Source organism: Podarcis liolepis (genome assembly GCF_965112155.1).
Source record: "Podarcis liolepis genome assembly, chromosome: 13".
Taxonomy (NCBI): domain Eukaryota; kingdom Metazoa; phylum Chordata; class Lepidosauria; order Squamata; family Lacertidae; genus Podarcis; species Podarcis liolepis.
The window spans coordinates 22571587-22590154 of NC_139573.1; the positions used below are offsets into that span (position 1 = coordinate 22571587).

Consider the following 18568-nt stretch of genomic DNA (forward strand, 5'->3'; position numbering starts at 1 on the left):
TATTGCTACCTTAACTTTCCCCCAAAATCCACCGTCTGCAGCGCAACGGAAGATACACTCCACTCCCAGCCAAACTTTCCTTTTGGGCTTTATGGAAAGTCCCTCTAGGAATAAAATTCCCCGTTCTTTCCTCTGTGAGGGGAAACGGGAAAGAAAATGCAGCAACATCAGCTCGCAATTCATTCTGGAAGTTGTTGTCTCGCTTGTAGGAGAAGTGTGTGCGAGTGCTATGGTGCAATGGGAACAGCTGAACTACAGTTCCCGGCATGCTTCGAAGGCACGCAACATTTTGCGTCACGATAGAAGCAACACGGTTTTCCCAAATGAAATCTCGCGAGATTTGGCTTTCCACTCCGGATTCCTCCCCTCTCCTCTCTAATTTGGGAACGCGCGGTGGCTGACGGGAGGGACGGTTCCGTCTCGTCTCGTCCTGTCCCCGCTCCCTCACGCACCACTAGCGGTGCCTTCCGAAGTGGGTCGCGCATCGATGTGACTGCTGTACGAGAGAGAGAGGGGGAAAAAAGTGAGGGTGAGAGAGCGAAAGGAAAAACCACCCGCAGGGGCAAAGTCTTCCTGAAACACCCTCCCCCCCCATCTCTATCCCTCTCCCCAGAGCGCTTTAGAAAATGGCGTCCGACCTTCGCGCTGCTTGCGTTACATGCCGGGAGTTGTAGTCTTTTCCATGCCTCGGGCCCTTGGCGTTGGGGTCTTGATCGCGAAGGACAGGACTACGTTTCCCATAACCCCGCGGGCGAGGAGAGGGACAGACGGGAGCGAATTGGACGGGAAGGGGGGCGGTTCCGCCTCTCCTCCTCCTTTCCCCCTCCCCTTCACCCTTCGCCTGCGCCGCGGCTGCTGCTGCTGCGTCGGGTGAGTGAGCGCGAGCGAGCGAGTGGCGCAGGCAGAGAGAGCGGCCTCCCTGGGCAGCGCGAGGGAGGCGGGTGAGAGGCCTACTCCGGGGCGGCCCGGTCTCGGGAGTCGCGCAGGGGGAGGGAGGAGAGGGTTTGGGCAGGGGGCGCGCGTCACGGACGCGGTGCATGCGTGGGCGGGTGTTGGGTTGAGTGCTGGGGTGCGGGCAGAGGGAGGGTCTCGAACGGCTCCATCAGGCCTTTAGGTGAATCGGCCTAATAGGTAGGGCTGTGTGTGTGTGTGTGGATATTCCTGGGGAGGGAGGGAAGGCCTAGTAAGGGGTAGAGGCAGGGGTGGGGCTTGAAACTGCTAGAGATGGCTGTCCAGGCCTTTTTGGGGGTGGGGAATGTAGGAATGGATTGCTCTTAGCCCAGTTGTGGGTGCATGTGGTGGGGGGGCGCAGGCCTTTAAGCGGGTTAGAAACCTCATAGGGACTAGGGAGGTTATAACAAGATTGGGAGGGGGTGGTTCAGTCCTTCAAAGAAGGAGGTGAGTGGGGTGGTTGGAGCCAGATTGGGAAAATATCGCATAAATGACATTTCAGCCGTTTATGAAAGAGGATCAAATGGGACAGTGAGGGAGGAGGGGAGTGTGTGCAGGGCAATCGTGTGCGGTTTGTTTGGGTTTTTTTGCTCAGAGGTAAGTCCGACTGAGCTCCCAGGTAATAATGAACAGGATTGTAGCCTTAGCTGGGGGCTTGAAACTGGTGGGGTTGGGGACAAAGGATAGGGTTGTATTTGTGTAAAATGTAAAACTAGGAAGAGGGGCTCAGTAGATTGGAAGTTAAGACTCCAGGGTTTTGTGATCATCTCTGCTCTCTAGGGGATGGGATGAGTAAATTTAAGCAAATTCTGAAAGCAGGTGGAGGAAAAAAATCAGGTTTCTGAGAGGTTCATAAAGGGGAAAGTGTTGAACAGGAAAAATGTAGGTAAGAGGCTGTAGGTGAGACAGTTCTCCGGGGGATCAGATAGAATTTGAAGATGAGGGGAAGGGAAGCCTGAAATGTAATAAGGGAGACTTTGATAAGGAGTAAATTTGAAGATGCATAGAGAACATTAATGGGGCAAAGTAAGAAGAAAGGAAAGTGTGTGTGAGGGGGTGTTTGGCACTAGATTCAGGTTGGAATTTGTGGGAAGCATGTTGCACTGCATGAGTTCTATGGATTTCTTCTGTGCATTTATATTTTCAGTCTTGATTGTGAAGAGGCATGGGTCCATCCTGGTACTTGGAAAATGTTGGCAAGCTGCCAGTTGCTCTTTTGCCTCTGCTTCTAGCCATACATCCTCTTTTCCCCCCTGTAGGCATTAGAGGCACCATTGGTGCTAGCCTGTGAGCGCCATGTACAATGGGATAGGACTCCCCACTCCCCGGGGCAGCGGCACCAACGGTTACGTGCAGCGCAACCTCTCGGCCGTGCGCCACAAGAAAGATCGCACTGACTACAAGTCAGAAGAGGAGTTGAGGAAGCTGGAGTCATCCCTGGTTAAAAAACCCAACCAGGACATCCTGGACCACGAGCGCAAGCGGAAGGTTGAGCTGAAATGCTTAGAGTTGGCTGAACTCATGGAAGAGCAGGGGTAGGTTGTAGCAGGCAATAGGGAAGCAGAGATATTTGGAATATAACAATGGGGGCTGAAAAATAAGCATGGAGATAGTGGCAGCTGTTGAATGAATAAGGCAGATAGCAGTTGTGGAAGAAGGTGGGGTATGGGAAGGTGGGGGTATGTGGGATTTGGGAATGTGGGGTATGTGGACATTGCACCTGGGATTTCTGCCTTCATTTGTTGGCAACCTTGGTCTTGGTAGCTGACCAACTACTCTGATCTGTTAGCACAGCAGTGATGGAAGGTAGACAAAGTTAGGATGCAGGGATGAGGAAGGAAAAGCTGTCCTTCCTCTAAGGGCAAAGGGTGAGAGTAGGTATCGAAGGAAATTGGAAAGTTACATATTTATGATTAATAATACAGGTATAAATAGACTAGGAGTAGAGAAGAGGAAAACAGAAATGGGAAGAATAAGTGAACGTGTTCAAGGACCGGGCCTGATGGTAGGGTAGGGAGGGGGAATGAAGTACAAGTTGAGCATGAAAGGTGAATGGGAGAAGAATTTACATGAAATGGGTAAAAATACTTAGGAGAGGTGAGTGGGAGTGGGGAAAAAGCCTTCTCTACTTAAAGTGAGCCTCTGGATTTGTCAATTCTCTGGATTAGTTAGGGGGGCTGGGTTTTAGTACCTCCTGAGTAAATGTCTACTATGCTTGAAGAAAGTTAAACCATGGACCTCATTGTTACCAGGAAAATGCTTTGGCAAAGAATTTAGTAATTTCTAAATATGGATTAGATGTCGGTAATTGCCTGCTGATAGTACCAAACTGCCTATATATATATAACCTTTTTGTGATGGGAGGACCTCAGTAATTTTTAGCTGCCTCAAGGAGTTGAAAGTATGAGAAATCATGTCATACATGCTAGGTGTACATATGCGTTGTAGCACTGGCCACTTGCTGACTTGGTTTCAGTGGGACTTGTTCAGAAGTGCTTTCAAGAAGCTTCAGATATAATATATGTAGTGTTAACTTATTTATAGGAAAAACAAGCAGAGTGAAGTTACTTTACATTTAGTAGGTGTTCAGTCAATTTTATGTGTATTGCAAGAAGAGTTAAATTTGTTGATTTTGTTTTGCTGGATTCCAGGAGTGAAGATGACATTTTCATTTGTAGTAGAAAATTATTCCTTTTGGGGGAGTAACAACTTTGCTTAGCTTTTTATAAAATACTTTGAAGTTCTAGTCAAATGCTTTATTGATAATGATGATTCTCCGATGCAGAGATGTTTGTAATATTATCTCTAAATTGCAGTTCTCAGGGAGGCTGAGGCTGAGAGAATAGTGGTTCATAGAAAGACACTTAGCTAGGTCATGATGTGTGTAGCGGGGGGGGGGGGATGTGCTTAAGTCTTTGGTTTACATTAAAGTCATAAGTACTATGCTGTGTTAGATAGAAGTAGTCAGTGTTTTGAATCTGTTACGATTCATGTCCCTTAGCAGCACTGCCTACTACCTCATTAGAGACTGGTTACCTTGTTTATGGGACCCATCTGGTAAGCCTTGTAAAATATTTTCTGGCTTTCTCAACCCAGGTATGGAGAAGGGGAGATCCAGGAAAAGGTAGCCACTTTTCGGATGATGCTTTTGGAGAAGGATGTAGCAGTGGTCAAGGAGGGGGAACAGCAGCAGAAGCCGACGTAAGTAAGGCACCTTGGTGGATTTTGATTCTGATGAGCTGACTGATTGATTAGCGCCCCACCTCCTTTCCATTCCTTGTGGGGCTTGTTGCTCTTCCCATACTTACCTTGGGCTTGCCTCATAACCTCTAGTTTTCCCCCTGTAGTAACTATTTCTGTTCTTCTCCAGTGTCACAGAGACCCATCAGCTGGCTGAGGCCAATGAAAAGAAGAACGAGAGGCTTAGAGCTGCCTTTGGAATTAGTGACAACTATGTGGATGGCAGCTCCTTTGACCCCAACCGCAGGGCTAAGGAGGCAGCAACCGCTGCTGCTGCTGCAGCAGCAGCAGCTAAGCAGCAGCAGGAACAGCAAAAGCAGTACAGGTATGTGGGCATCCTTGCTGAGGAAAGGAAAGGTAGAAGTTGGGGAGGTAGACATGGTTGTGCCTACCTCAGCTGAGCTCTTGTTGCTTTAAATGGATTGGGAAACAATTTATTGTATTTTTTTGTTTAAGAAATAGGTATTATTTCAGTTCACTGTACTATATAATACAAGCCTTGCCTTAGGGTAAGATTACATCAGATTATGTCTTTATTAAATATATATGTATTTTAAAAAATCTGATTTGTATTTTGACATGAGTTATTGATCTCTTTGCTTGATTAACTGGCTGTAGTTTTGACATAATTTTTGTAAGGGTTGTTAACGATACTGGGACTCCCTAATATACCTTTTGTGGTGTGCATGCTAATACCCCTAAACTTGAGAATTTTTATTTGGCAGTCTAGCTGCCTGCTTGGGGATTTGTTGGGAGGAATGGGGAGAGCAAAGAAGGAAGGGAGGGAGAGCCGTTATTTTGGAGCCTGTTTGGGAGTTGGTTTTTCACCATTTCTCTGTGATTTCCCAGTCTTGTTAAAGAGTCTAGCAGCTCCCGCTCACCGTCCCCAAAACAGAAGAAGAAGAAAAAGAAGAAAGACAGAGGCAGGTGGGTGTATGAACAAAGGCAGTGGTGAGATGTGGCGAGAAGAGGGTGTCAGTTTGAGTTTGGCTAGGTGGGGAGCATTAGTGAGGGGAGAGAGTAAGGGATATGGGATGTGTGGGTCTCCATTAGCCCTTGCCACATGTAACATGTCCCTTTTGTTTGTCTCTTCAGATCTGAGAGCAGATCACCTTCTCGGAGGGAGAGGAAGAAAAGTTCAAAGAAAAAGAAACACAGGTAAGGGGCTGTCTTGGGAGAGACAGGCTGGCTTAGTGTGATAGACTGGGCTTTAGGATCTTCATCCCTTCAGCTGATGGTTATTTTCAGTGTTCCCTAAATAGCTTCAAGTGTGTCTTCAAGTGTGCATGAGAGAACAGACCTTGCTTTCTGTGGGGTACGGTTGTCTTGTCTTCCGCTACAAAAGAGGTTACATGATGTAGAGTTTGGGGCCTTTCTCACCCTATATGTAGCTATCTCTTGTCAGAGATTCTTTGTCTGAAAGCATCCTGTGTAGGACTGGAGTGGATGGAATTCATCACTTTTTATCCAGTATCAAGATTTCTGGGCACACTATTATGTTTTTAGGTGACTGGCAATAAGCTGAAGTATATTAAGACCCCCCTTTTTTTGTTTTTGTTTTGTAGGTCAGAGTCAAAGAAAAGAAAGCACAGGTGAGTCTTAACTTTTTAAAAATGCATTTGGGTATAGAGAGTTCTTTGCAATTTTGATTTTACTTTGATTGTATTCTCAAGCAATCAGAACTGAGAAATTGTGAGTTCTCAGAGGATACCCTGTGATTTTCATTGTTGAGTGGTGACTTGAATCTGATTGTCCCACATCTACATCCAACGTTACTAGCTACATGTTGCATTGATCTTCTTATGAATTGTGTGGCAGTGTTTTAGAGACATTTGTTTAGTAATAGCTTCTTGGTTATTCCTAGGGATGGGAATGTTCTGCAGTGGGTGCTGTAGAAACTGAGATGGAAATAATGTCTATGCAATGTTCCCAGAATGTTTCAAAACAAATGTCTTTTTCCAGGTCCCCAAGTCCCAAGAGCAAACACAAATCTAAGGAAAAGAAACGCAGGAGGTAAAAACCACGTTTTTCTCGCCACTACCAAGACCCCTCCTTGCTAAAGGTGGTCTCTTTTTTTTTTGGCATCCTTTGTGCTCACATTTCTAACCCTCTTAGGTCTACTAGCGAGAGTGCATCTCAGAAAGGCCGACGGGATCGTTCCTCCTCCCCTGATGATTCTTCCTCTTCAGATGCTTCCCGTAGCAGGTATGGCTTTGGGATGGAGATCCAAAGTTCCCTCTATTCCTTCCTCACCCCAGTCCATTGTTCTTGAAACCAGATTTCAGACTTGGGCAGACTATTGAAAATAACTCACATTTCAAGCCTCTGATAGTTATTTATCATCTGCAGGTCAGGTAGCCCCATAGCCCAGAAGCGGGCCCCCTTAAGGCGACAGAGCAAGTCTCCCTCAGCACCTTCACGGAAGCAAGCGGAAACTGAGGCCAAGAATCTGCCAGAGAGAACACGGTCATCTTCTCCCGAGCCTGTCCGGCGGGGCAGGAGCCCAAGCCCTCGAGAAAGCAGAGAAAAGCGGGAGGTATGGGATTATACTTGCAACAGAGATTCCTTAGGGATTTCAGCAGGACTTGATTATATTTAGAGGAGAAAAATCATGGAGTCGGGGTTGTAATACTAACAGTTTTTTTTTTTAATCTCCTGTTGTCCAGAAAACTATGTCCAAGCATTCTCCAGTACGTGAGACCCGCCAGCGCTCTGGCAGCCCTTTATCTCCTGCCAGAGAGAAGGAAAGAGAAAAGGAGAGGAAGTCTTCTCGGCATGGGGATCGGAAATCCTCTCCATCATTTGAGCGGGATTCAAGGTTCAAGCATCGCTCCCCAATGCCAAGTGATCCTTCTCGGGAAAGAGTCTCGGGGCACAAGCATTCCTCGAAGGAGAGTGTCTCCCCACCCCCTAAGAAGCAGACAGAGGATCGTAATGGGACTCTACCATCCAAGGCTAAATCATCCACTGACCAGAAGGAGAAGCTGGCAGCTGCCTCATCTCCTGCTTCTAAAGCGAGTGAGACAAAGTTGAGGAAGGGCTCACCCGATGGCTCTCCACCTCAGCGCTCTTGTTCTCCTTCAGAGAGTGGTAGCTGCTCCTCTTCTTCCTCCTCTTCTCCTTCCCCAGCAACCAAGCCAGCCCCAGTTTCCCGTAGCTCTTCTCCAGAGGAGCCTCCTAAAAGGCAAGGCAAAGAGAAGACCTCCACACACAGAGAGAGGTCTAGTTCATCCCCCGAAGTCTCCCGCTCTGGGCAAAAGCAGGCTGCCAAGGTCACATCTCGTCGTGAATTATCGGGCACCCCTCCAGCCAGGGGCAACAAGTCAAGGACCAGTCGGAGGGATAGATCTCTCTCCCAAACACCCATTGCCCGAAGAGGTAGATCTCGGTCACGCACCCCAGCTAAGAGAGGCAGATCACGCACACCTCCAAGGAGGGGAAGGTCTCGCTCTGCTCAGAGACGTGCTCGATCCCGTTCACGTACTCCTCCAAGAAGGCTCCGTTCTCGCAGCCCTCAGTGGCGGGGCCGGTCAAGAACACCCCAGCGGTGGGGCAGGTCACGCTCACGAAGTCCTCCTAGATGGGGCCGATCACGGACACCTCAGAGGCGTGGCTGGTCTCGTTCTAGAACTCCCCAAAGGCATGGCTGGTCTAGAAGCAGAAATAGTGGGAGATGGGGAAGGTCAAGAACCCCACCAAGAAGAGGGAGGTCACGTTCAAGAACCCCACCAAGAAGGGGCAGGTCTCGATCCAGAACTCCACCCAGACGAGCAAGGTCTCGATCCAGAACTCAACCCAGAAGAGGGCGATCTAGAACCAGAACTCCTCCCAGGAGAGGAAGGTCAAGCTCTTCACCAAGGAGAGAGAAGTCGTTGATTTCAGCAAGGCGAAGTAGGTCTGTGTCATCTCCGGATCGGAAGGCCTCTAGAATTTCTTCAAGAAGAAGCCGATCTGGTTCCTCCCCCCAAATGAGAGAGAGGTCCAGAAAACCTTTGCGGCGTAGCCAGTCTGGCTCATCTCCTGAATCAAGAAGCAGATTACGTGTTTCTCCCCGGCGCAGTCGATCTGGATCACTTCCAAAGGCAAAGAAGAAATCACAGTTGTCTCCTAGAAGAAGTCGTTCAGGTTCATCTCCAAGGTCAAGGAAGAAAAAATCAAGAACACCACCACGGCGCAGTCGCTCTAGTTCTTCACCCAGGCTGAAAACGAAGTCCAGGTTATCTCCACGGCAAAGCAGGTCTGGTTCTTCAACACCAAAAAAGAAATCCAGATCACCAGCAAGACGAAGTCAATCCAGGACACCTCCAGCAGTCAAAAATAAATCTAGTGCGTCCTCAAGGAGCAGATCTGGCTCATCTCCAAGACATACAAAGAAGTTTGAGGATTCTTCAGCAGTTGAAGAGAAATCTAAAATGTCTTCAAGAAGAAGCCAATCTAACTCACCTGCAAGACGTAGCAGGTCTGGATCCTCCAGAAGGCGAAACAGATCTGAGTCTTCCCCAGAAGTGAAAACGAAGTCAAGGTCCTCTCCAGGGCTGCAGAAGGAATTAAGATCATCTCCAAGACGAGACCGGTCTGGTTCCTCTCAGTCATCAACAAAAGAAAACTCATTATCCCCTCCAAGACGAACAGCCTCTCCAGAACCAAAGTCTACACCCCCGTTGCAGCGGAGCAGATCTGGAAGGTCTTTAGCAGCAAAAGAAAAGCCTAGATCACCAGTCCGAAGGCAGAGCTTGTGTGGATCACCTCCAGCTTTGAGGGAGAAATCTCTGTCTCCACCAAGACGAACTACATCTGGATCATCTTTGGAACTGAAGAAGGAATCCACTTCACCACTGGGAAAATGTACAACCGGCTCTTTGGAGTTGAAGAAATCCAGATCACCAGCAAGGCGAAGCAGGTCTGGTTCCTCTCCATTGGTCAAGGAGCAATCTAAATCTCCTTCCAGGAGCAAGTCCAAGTATTCTCCTGAGACAAAGAAAGTCACATCACCATTGATTCAGGTCAGGCCTGGGCTCTCCTCTCCAGCAGTGAGAGAGAAGTCTAGATCACCTATGAGGAGAAGTGGGTCCAGATCATCTCCTGAAGTAAATGGCAAATCTAAATCTCCCCCAAAGCAAAAATCCCAAGAAATAAAGTCAAAATCTGGGTCACCTGCAAGGCACAACAAATCATTGGCAGTAATGGAGAGAGCTGCATCACCATTCCGGAAAAGTAAATTAGGTTCATCTCCCCCTGGGAAAGAGAAATTGAAGTCTCCACCAAGTCAAGGCCAGCCTGGGTCATCAGTACTCACAGAGTCAGAGATTCCATCAAGGCGAAGTAGATCTGGATCTTCCTCTTCTTCCTCCTCCTCTTCTTCCTCCACCTCCTCCTCCTCTTCTTCCTCCTCCTCTTCATCAACGTCTTCTCCAGAAGACAATAAATCTCGATCACCTCCACGACTGAGTCGCTCTGCAACACTTTCAGTCAACAAAAGCAAGTCTCTATCATCGCCAGCACACAGCAGGTCAGATTCATCTCCAGAATCAGAGAACAGCACACTTCCAGCTGTTGCAAAGCACAACAGACCTGGAGCTTCTCCAGAAGCAAGTGAGACTTCAAAAGTTTCTCCTGTAGAGAAGAAAGAGGCACTCAGAGATGCACCTCGGAGGAGCAGGTCAGGGTCGTATTCAGAGGTTAAAGAGAAGCCAAGAATACACAACAGTGAGAGCAGTTCAGAGTCTTCACCAGATCGAAAAGAAAAATCTGTAAGCAGATCTCCGTCACCTCCCAGACCGTCAGTAAAATCAAGGACACCTTTAAGACGCAGGACATCAAGGTCTCCACCCAGACCTAGAGTAAAATCCAGAACTCCACCAAAGCGTGGTAGGTCTGGGTCACCACTAAGGCCCAGAGTAAAGTCCAGGACACCCCCCAGACGACGTAGGTCTGGATCATCTCCAAGACCACGAATGAAGTCCAGAACCCCACCAAGGCGACGCAGGTCTGGCTCATCCCCAAGACCACGAATGAAGTCCAGAAGCCCACCACGCCGCCGTCGCAGATCTGGATCCTCTCCAAGACCCAGAATAAAATCTAGAACCCCACCACGACGTCGAAGGTCTGGTTCATCTCCACGAGCCAGAGAGAAGTCTAGAACACCAATTACAAGAAGACGGAGATCTATGTCACCACTGAGCCCTAGGCGGAAATCTAGAACACCTCTGAGACAGAGGTCCAGATCACGCTCCAGGCAGAGGTCAAACACCAGCATGCATCCACATAGGTCTGAATCGTCATCTCACTGTGACAGCCGACCTCGAACCTCCTTGCGACGGGGGAGATCTGGCTCTCTGTCATGGAGGAGTCGCTCCCGTTCGCTCTCCAGGCGGCGAGATAAGTCTCGGGGCTCATTACGGCGGGAAAGGTCCATCTCGTCCCCAGGCCGAAGCTGCTCAAGATCCCCTTCCCGTCAAGACAAATCTCGCTTCACATGGAAGGGTGAGCGCTCAGTCGCCTCACCGCGCAGAGGCCATTCCCGATCACCAGCACGGAGAGAGATGTCTAGGCTGTCGCCACAACGGAGTGCTACCAGCCGGAATGCATCCCGTTCACCTCCCAGATTAGATGCCCCACGAATAACAGCAACTTACAAAAGCACTGGGTCCAGAGTGTCTCCTGATTTTCGGTCGTCTCCTGTGAGGAAGCATTCCAGATCAGGCTCCCGAGAAATCTGCACCTCTCCAGGAAGGAAATCCCGCTCTCCTCCTGTGCTGGAGAAATACCCCAAGTCTGACATCCAGGAGAAGTCATCAGCACCCTCGCTATGGCACAGCAAAAGCAACACTGCCATCCCTCGCACTCCAACCCCACCATGTGAGGACTCTCCCATAGCTCGAAAGGCCCTGTCTCCTGCTCCATCTGCCGTGTCAAAGAATGGCGGTTCCACGACTGTCCGAGACAGCCCTGGAGATAGGAGTCAAGTCTTTCACCCTTCCACAGTTAGGGATGAGACAACTGCTGGTGCTCCTTTGTCAGGGAGAAGCAGTTCCCATGCAGACTCCCCTTCTCCTGTTAAAGCTCGGTCGCCGTCCTCCTCCTCTGAGTCCTCCAGCCCCTTGCCAGCCCTGGTTTCTGTGCTAGCCCCAGCCCCCAAAGAAGAGGAGTTTGTATCTGAAGGAAAAGTAGCAGAGAGGCCTGCAGGGCGCCTCCCCACCCTGGAAGCTGAGCCACAGCTGGCTTCTGTTGCCATGGAGGAGAACACCAGGAGCACCTGTTCTACTGCCCCACAACTGGCTCTCCCCTCTCCGCCACCCTCTGCTCCTTCAAAGGTGAAGAGAAGTTCATCTGCTTCCTCCACCACTTCCTCCTCCTCCTCCTCCTCCTCTTCCTCATCGTCTTCTGATTCCGATTCTGAATCCAGCTCATCTGAGTCCATCCCCCCAGATCAGCCGGCAAAAGACCTTGAGGCGGAGATTGTACCAAAACAGTAAGAGCCTATATTTCTCTCCCCCCACTCCCCCCCCGTTCCCGCTCTCTTAAGTTGCTAGTAATCACTGTTCATACCTGTCTTAGATGAAGCTGCTTGGAGGGCCAGAAAAAACTTCCTTGGGTGATTGCATCAGTTCTTCAGGTCAAGGGTTGGCTGTCCCAATATAACAAGCGCAAGCTAATAATTGAATCCTCCTTCTTTGGTGGGCTAAATTAACCACTGCAGTGTGTCTTGGCACTAATATCAGCCTTGAAAATAAGCTGTCAGAAGTTATTAAGAAGCTGGTAACCTGTGTTTGTATGCTGGCCATTGGAGGGGCATAAAGGCATCTCCATTCCTTAGCACAGAAACTAAGTAGGCTTGAGAAGGGTACAAGGATGCATGTATGCCATCCCCTTTTCAGCTGGTCCTCTTTCTTATCTAGTTGCCAATAGGTGTCCATATGAGAGGCTTCCTTAAGCAAAAAGGGCATAACATGACCTGTATAGCTTAGCTATCCCAGATTCTGCTTGTGGATGGCCAGTGTCCATATCTTGTATGTTTCTTAAGCTTGGCATAGAAATGTCATAGACTTTACCTCTTGCTTTTCATGGCTTCTCTCTCCACACACTGTTCTGACACTTAAATCTACCAAATGAGGGTGAGAACTTTACCTCTTATTTTAAAAGATCTCATAAAGTTCTTCATGTTAGCTGAAGTGGTTTTTAAATGCTGTAATGGTGGCCTTTGTCCACCAGAGGCTAACCTTGTTTCACTTCACTGTGTGTTTGTAGCAGGAAGGCACATGGAATTTGGGCTCTGAATCTGCACTGCAGGCCCCATGCAAGCCTTTTGCTCCTTTAAAGCGCACCTGGTGAAACCAAATGCAGGGCTCCCTTGCAGAGCATATGTTTGTACACATGAAATGCATGTGGCTAGGTTTGTGAACATCCTTTGAATCTTTCCCCAAGATTCTAGTTCTGTGTACTTTTCATATTTACTTTTGATGTGGTTTGGGGTGATAGAACTAGAAAACAAGGCATTAGGGGACTGGAGAATGGGAAGAGGAAGCAAGAGTTGGAAGATGGAAGAGGCTGATCATTAGAATCACTAATCGAAATACTGTTCTGATTTTTGAACTTCAGCAGGAATGAGAACCTCCTTTGACATTATCTTACTAGTGAGGTTGCTGTTCCTACTGAAGGTGATGATTCTACATTGATCTAAAAACACCTGAAGTAGGGGGTGAACTCGTGTCCTTTCTGATGTGGTTGGACTCCCAACTTCCACCAGCCATGTCCATTGTGGCCAATGGTTCTGAGATGATGGAGTTGAAATCTGTTCAGTGACAGCTTGCGGGGTGCAGGCTCCCCACCCGTTATCACAGTGTTTCACTCACGATGTTTCTGCTTTGTCCCAGTTGGCAACCGTAGAGGTGACACTGGCCCCTTCAGAGATGTAGTCATTGTGATGTAGCAGTAGGCCAATGTGCGTAGAAGCCTTCAGTGTTTTCTGGTGTGGTGGGAACAGCAGCAACCATTCTGATAACAGAAATGTAAAGGGGAGCTTAGGCAGCTAGTCTCCAGGACCTTTCCCATAAACACCATGATCCAAAGGTTAGTGTATCAGTTTCCCCGGCAAAGAAACAAAAATGGCGATTCTAGAAGTAACCCACCAATACCTCTCTTAATCCTTTTAACACAATTGCCCTGTGTGTTTGAACTTGATACTATCCTTCATTTTCTCTTCTCCCGCCCCAGGCCACCAAGTCCAGTGCTGAAGGAGGCTAACCGTGATGAGCAGCCTTTGGAAGTGGGCAAACGTAAGCGCCGTTCTCAGAGCTCCAGCAGTTCCAGCAGCAGCTCTTCCTCCTCTTCCTCTTCCTCCTCCTCCACATCCTCCTCCTCGTCCTCTGCCTCCTCCTCATCTTCATCATCTTCCTCCTCTGCTTCACCCTCGTCGCCTAAGACTGGATCCCAGGTACCAGCCAAAGTGGTCCCCAAAAAGAAGCCGTCTCCAGAGAAGAGGAAGTAAGTATTCTTATTGGTTATTGGTGAAAGAACTGAGAATCTGCTGCAAGGGAATGATGCCATGACTTATTGGCAGTGACTTCATTTTAGTATGGGGTGGACCAGTCCCTTCCTCCTACAAGACTGTTGTATTCTGTGGGACTGTTCTCCGTTCTTCTAACTCTTTAATAAGGGTGGCTGTTGGCACCACATTGCTAGTGAAAATGGTGTAAAAAGGGCATGTGTAGCAGAATGCCAGCAGTCCCAAGTGTTGCAGGTGGGTAACAAAGGTGCAGAAGACTTTGGGCCTGATTGTGTGTGTGTGTGTGTGGTAGTGAGGAGGCTTGCTCTTGTGCCACTGGCATCTCCAGGTAGGAGACCCCTGTTTGAAGTCCTGGAGAGCTGCTGCCAATCATTGATGCCTAGGAACAGGGAACCTGTGGCTCTCCAGATGTTGTACTCTATCTCCTATCATCCCTGATGATTGGCCATGTTCCCTGAGGCTGATGGGAGTTCTAGTCTAACAATTGGAGTGTCACAGGATCCTCATCCCTGGTGTAGACAAGACTGAGCTAGATGGAACAGTGATCTGGGTCTGTATAAGGCAGCTTTCATGTTTCTGTTAAGGAAGCTGGAATCTGTTGGCTTGCTCTGCATCAACCTCTTATTGAAAACCACTGTTAGATGCCTGGATTTCTGCTGTGCTCCAAAGTCCTTTCCAGTAGAAAGCTTGCTTAGCCTCCGCCCAACTGAGATCTTGCCAGGCATTTCCTGCCTCTGCAGCTTTAAGGATTCAGACAACTCCAGCATTGGGGCTTGGCCTGATGGGGCAATCAGGGGACCCTTTGCAGAGAGTCTCCTTACCCTTAACCGTTTGCTCACCCACCCTTTGGTCCAGAGTGAGTGCATGAGTTATGGCAACAGCAAGGAAAATGGTGTGGCAGCTGCTACTGCTGCATTAATTGCTAGTTCTCTCCCTGACCTGCAAGTGATGTCAGTGAAAAGAATGTGGCCACAGAGAGAATCTTACATGTGGGCTCCCAAAATATGGAACTAGTACTGAATTGGAAACGTCTTAAAAATGAAAGGATTCTGAACTCTGCATGTAGTGCAAGTGCATGGGTATTCAGCTCTTGGTACAGCCTAGGGGTGTGTCCATGCTTTACTCTTGTCCAGCATTTTGCTGGGAAATGATCACACAAGTTCTTTTTCTTCTCCCATAGCTGAAGGGCCAAGTGTGGTGAATGCACTCTTAAGCAGCCCATCTTCTCTCTCTTCCTTCAGGTCACGCAGTCCCCGGAAGCCTATTGACTCCCTGCGTGATTCACGCTCCCTCAGCTACTCCCCAGCAGAACGCCGCCGGGTATCCCCTCCGGTCCAGCTGCCTTCAGCTCCAAGGGACCGACGCAGGTAGGAACCTGAGCTTCCCTTCTCACCATGTTGGGATTGTGAGGGAGGGAGGCGGCGGCTAGGGATTTGTTTGGAATAGGGAGGGAGGATATGTGAGAATTGGAGTTAAGATAACTTGGATCAGCTTCATGCCTTCCTTTGCTTGTCCAGGGACAGGTCCAGGGACAGGTCCTCGCAGAGAAACAGACGAAGCATCAGCAGGTCTCCAGGCCGGAAACGTCGACGCAATTCCCCCAGCCCTCGAGTCCCCCGCCGCAGAACTTCAAGGTAGTATTTGCTTGGTTTCTGACAGTATTCAGGGTGGCTTATAAAATAGGACAGCTCATAAAGAGCAGTAATTCAGCAAAAACCCCAGCAACTCCAGATTTGAATTATTGACAAAAAGCAGCCTCTAAGAACAGGTTTTTACATAGAGCCCCTTTCCCCTGTTTCTCTATCCTCCATTCAGACAAGCAAGATGAACAGTTAGTAGTTTAAGGACACACATTCCAGTCAGGTAAAAGCACAGAGCCTGGCTCTGGATGTGGCCTGGGAGGAGGTCCAAGCGCCAGATAAAGATGCTCTAGAGGACCACCTTGGTCCCTGGGGCTGCAGCTCCTCCCCTCTGCTCTAAGTGAATGGCCTTGGGTGTAGTGTTCCATGTTCCTGCTGATCTTTGCAGTTGAGTTACAGAATCGTGTCATAGGATGGCTGGGAAAGCACATGGTGCAGCTGCACTGTAATTGTGTGGAAGTTGAGTAGGTCAGACTCTGTAACTTCCTGGATGGGAGGTTTCCCTCTAGTAATGTTAGTAAACTAATTGATAGAACATTGAGTAGACCTTTGTATTTGCTTCACCTCACGTTCAAACCAAGATTAACCCCCAGAGCAGCTGACTGTTAAAATCATCCGTTAAAATCATCACACAGGTAGAAAGTATTACAAATATGTGGAGGTTGTTACTGCAGCCTCTTTTGCTTCCTGGTGTGTGATGTCATAGTCCCAAGTTCTTCTCTCCTGGGGGAGCAGGGGGCGAGAAGCGTGCTGAAGGTTGGCTCAGGCTGGCTCATTGTACAGATGCCTGTCTTCAGAAGCAGGCCTTCTGTGGGTTTTTCTATTTGGGGGTTGTGGACTCTTTCCTGCCTCATTCCCTAATGGCCTGCAGATACATAAGGCTGTCAGAGCCTCTCTAGTGGGCATTGTGAAGCTTTCCCATTTCCCTCACAACATTTTTCACTCTGTACTACTGGTGTCCAAGTGGCCATGTTTCCTTAAGGTGATGTAGAAAATCAAGAAAAAGTTGCAGTTCACTCTGGAGTGACCGCAAGAGCCTGGGGCAGGTGGTCTGCCCCTAGGCTGGGAAATTCAGGTGGTAGCCCATCCTGGGAGCTAAGCTTGCTAATTTCTCCTCTCTTTGCCCCCTTCCAGGTCCCCCTAAGCCTCTTGGAGAATCTGGAAAGCCCTTGCCCTTGCAACCACAGACTGCACCACCCCAGCCTCCCACAGTGCTGTCCCAGGTGGGAGCCCCCTGCCTCCTGAAGCCCACTGGAAGCCAGTGTGTTTGTGTGGGGGGCCCCTCTTCATTTGCCATTGGCTTTTTATTCTCATTAGTTTTTCCTTCACTGTCCCTGTCTTTATTGCCCATCATTTGTCGGCAGCTACATTCCCCTCCCTGGACATCTCTGCTCAGCACCCACCAGGATCCGCCGTCTCCGCGCTCCTCTTCTTCCTCTTCCCAACAGTTGGTGATGTTCATTTGATTTTTTTCCCTCTCTCTCTCTTGTGAGCGTTTTTTCTGTGCGTTTTACAGCTAAAATCTTTACTTCTGTGTTTTGAGAGAGGGGTCTCCTTTTTGTTGATTTAGACATAAAAGGTTTAAATAAAAGAAAACACAAAAAGGGTGGGCGGGTGGGGAGTAGGGAGATATATGTGAGCTAATCTGTTTGATTTAGCGTTTCTCAGGCACCCCTCTCTGTAATGGTGGAGGATTGTAGGAAAGAAAAGGGGAAGGAGGGCAGGTTGGCCTTGGGGATCCCCTAGTTTTCAGGGCCGGGGTGGGGGGCTCCTGCTGAATATTCAGAAGCTTTCCTTCTGTGACCCACTGCTTCAGGAGAAGTGCAAGCAAACTTTTTGGGAGAAATTAGGTGTTGCTTGTAGCCTGCAACAGTGGGGTTGACTTCTTATATTGGCACAATTTGAGCATTAGACAATTTCCGCCCCCACAAAACAAACAGATTTTAATATGCGGTGCTCTTTTTCCTTTTTATCCTTCCCTCAAAGCAGACTCTTTCGTATTGATCAGCTGAGCCAGGTCAGGAGGGGTCAAGATAGGGACTGGAAAGGGGGCAGACAGACATTTTACAAGGGAAGGTGAGAGAAATTCTGCTGGAAAGAAGCCGAGAAACCCTAAATCAGGGAGGGATGGGAACAGAAGTTTCTTCATATTTCTTAAAAGCATTTAATTTTTTTTGATATGTACAGCAAGGAGATTTTTTCTGTCAAATAAAAATCTTACGAAATGCAGAAATTGTTGTTGAATCCCTGGGATTTTCTCTGCCTTTTCTGTGGTGTTGTCTTGTCAAACGAGACCTCTATTACATGTGGAAGTTTTTTAGTCTGCTTTGTCTTAACATTGCAGTTCTGGGTCTTAACTGCGTTAGTTTTTCAGATGTAGAGATTTGATTGCTTAATTAGTACATTGGCCCTCCCACTTTATAAAGCCACCCTCCAGGTTCTGAGAGTTGAAGCCTTCAGTTACCACATAGTGACAGCCAACAGCATATTTCTAAAGTGTATTTTAAAATTTAGTTAGAAATGATATTCTTTGCCCTTTTCTTACAGTCAAAGTGGCTATAAATAGCAGGAGTAACATTGAGTAACAATAAGTAATTCTGCATATCCTCTTTTTAAAAAAAATATTCTGGCTTAATCAGGCGAAGCTGGGCAACCAGATAGAAAATACAAGAATCAAGTGAAGATACTCCTTTGTAATAGCCTGTAAATATGTACTCTTAGTTTGCTTTGCTGGGCAAAATACGTGTCAGGACCACAGCAGGAAAGGACCAACTCAGTTCTCTGCCATGTTGGTTGCAAAGGGGACTCTGATGAGGCTCTGTTTGATGGACCCTTTAGTAGGAAAGTATGATTGCTAATGGAGAGGAAAGAGTGAAAGCCCAAAATTTCTAAAGAGAAAGTAGTAAAGGCATTGCATCGCATTATGGAAGACACATTTATTTTGGAGCAAGTTCTCAAGCGCGCCTGACAAAAATAGGGCACTCTTGAAAATTTAGTAAGAGTGTAAGAAACGAGAAGTACCCCTGTGTTGCAGACATGGGAAACATTTAGGATTTGCTTTCTTTCCTGTGGATTCAGTTGCAAAATTTGATATAGGCGTATAATGTTGATTACAGTGAAATAGGAACCCACATATATTTGTATCCTGACTGGCTGTATTGGATCCAGATGGTTGCCAGAACTGTTTTTGCCTAGTGAGTTTTCATTCCTTGCAGCCGCAACATGGTTCAGG

General features: G+C 48.1%; 1 protein-coding gene and 1 long non-coding RNA gene across 7 annotated transcripts; one reads left to right on the forward strand and one right to left on the reverse strand.

Moving 5' to 3' along the window:
- Nucleotides 1-347: 347 nt before the first annotated feature.
- Nucleotides 348-17569, forward strand: SRRM2 (serine/arginine repetitive matrix 2; the record flags this gene model as incomplete). Of its 6 annotated transcripts, none has more annotated exons than XM_083473009.1 (15): nt 348-529; nt 2211-2486; nt 4048-4152; nt 4322-4516; nt 5041-5118; nt 5287-5349; nt 5757-5783; nt 6154-6204; nt 6307-6396; nt 6541-6727; nt 6858-11662; nt 13405-13674; nt 14938-15063; nt 15214-15330; nt 16471-17569. In XM_083473009.1, exons 2-15 carry the CDS (start codon nt 2248-2250, stop codon nt 16478-16480), a joined length of 6363 nt encoding a protein of 2120 aa, XP_083329135.1. In that variant the 5' UTR covers nt 348-529; nt 2211-2247. The 6 variants fall into 6 exon arrangements, with proteins under 6 accessions (XP_083329135.1, XP_083329136.1, XP_083329138.1 ...); XM_083473010.1 differs by having other exon boundaries at nt 383-870; XM_083473012.1 differs by having other exon boundaries at nt 383-523.
- LOC310692326 lies at nt 14175-14931 on the reverse strand. Its single transcript, XR_014518719.1, has 2 exons — nt 14576-14931; nt 14175-14314 (listed from the first exon to the last, which is right to left on the reverse strand). It is a non-coding gene; the product is annotated as an uncharacterized lncRNA (long non-coding RNA).
- Nucleotides 17570-18568: the final 999 nt, after the last annotated feature.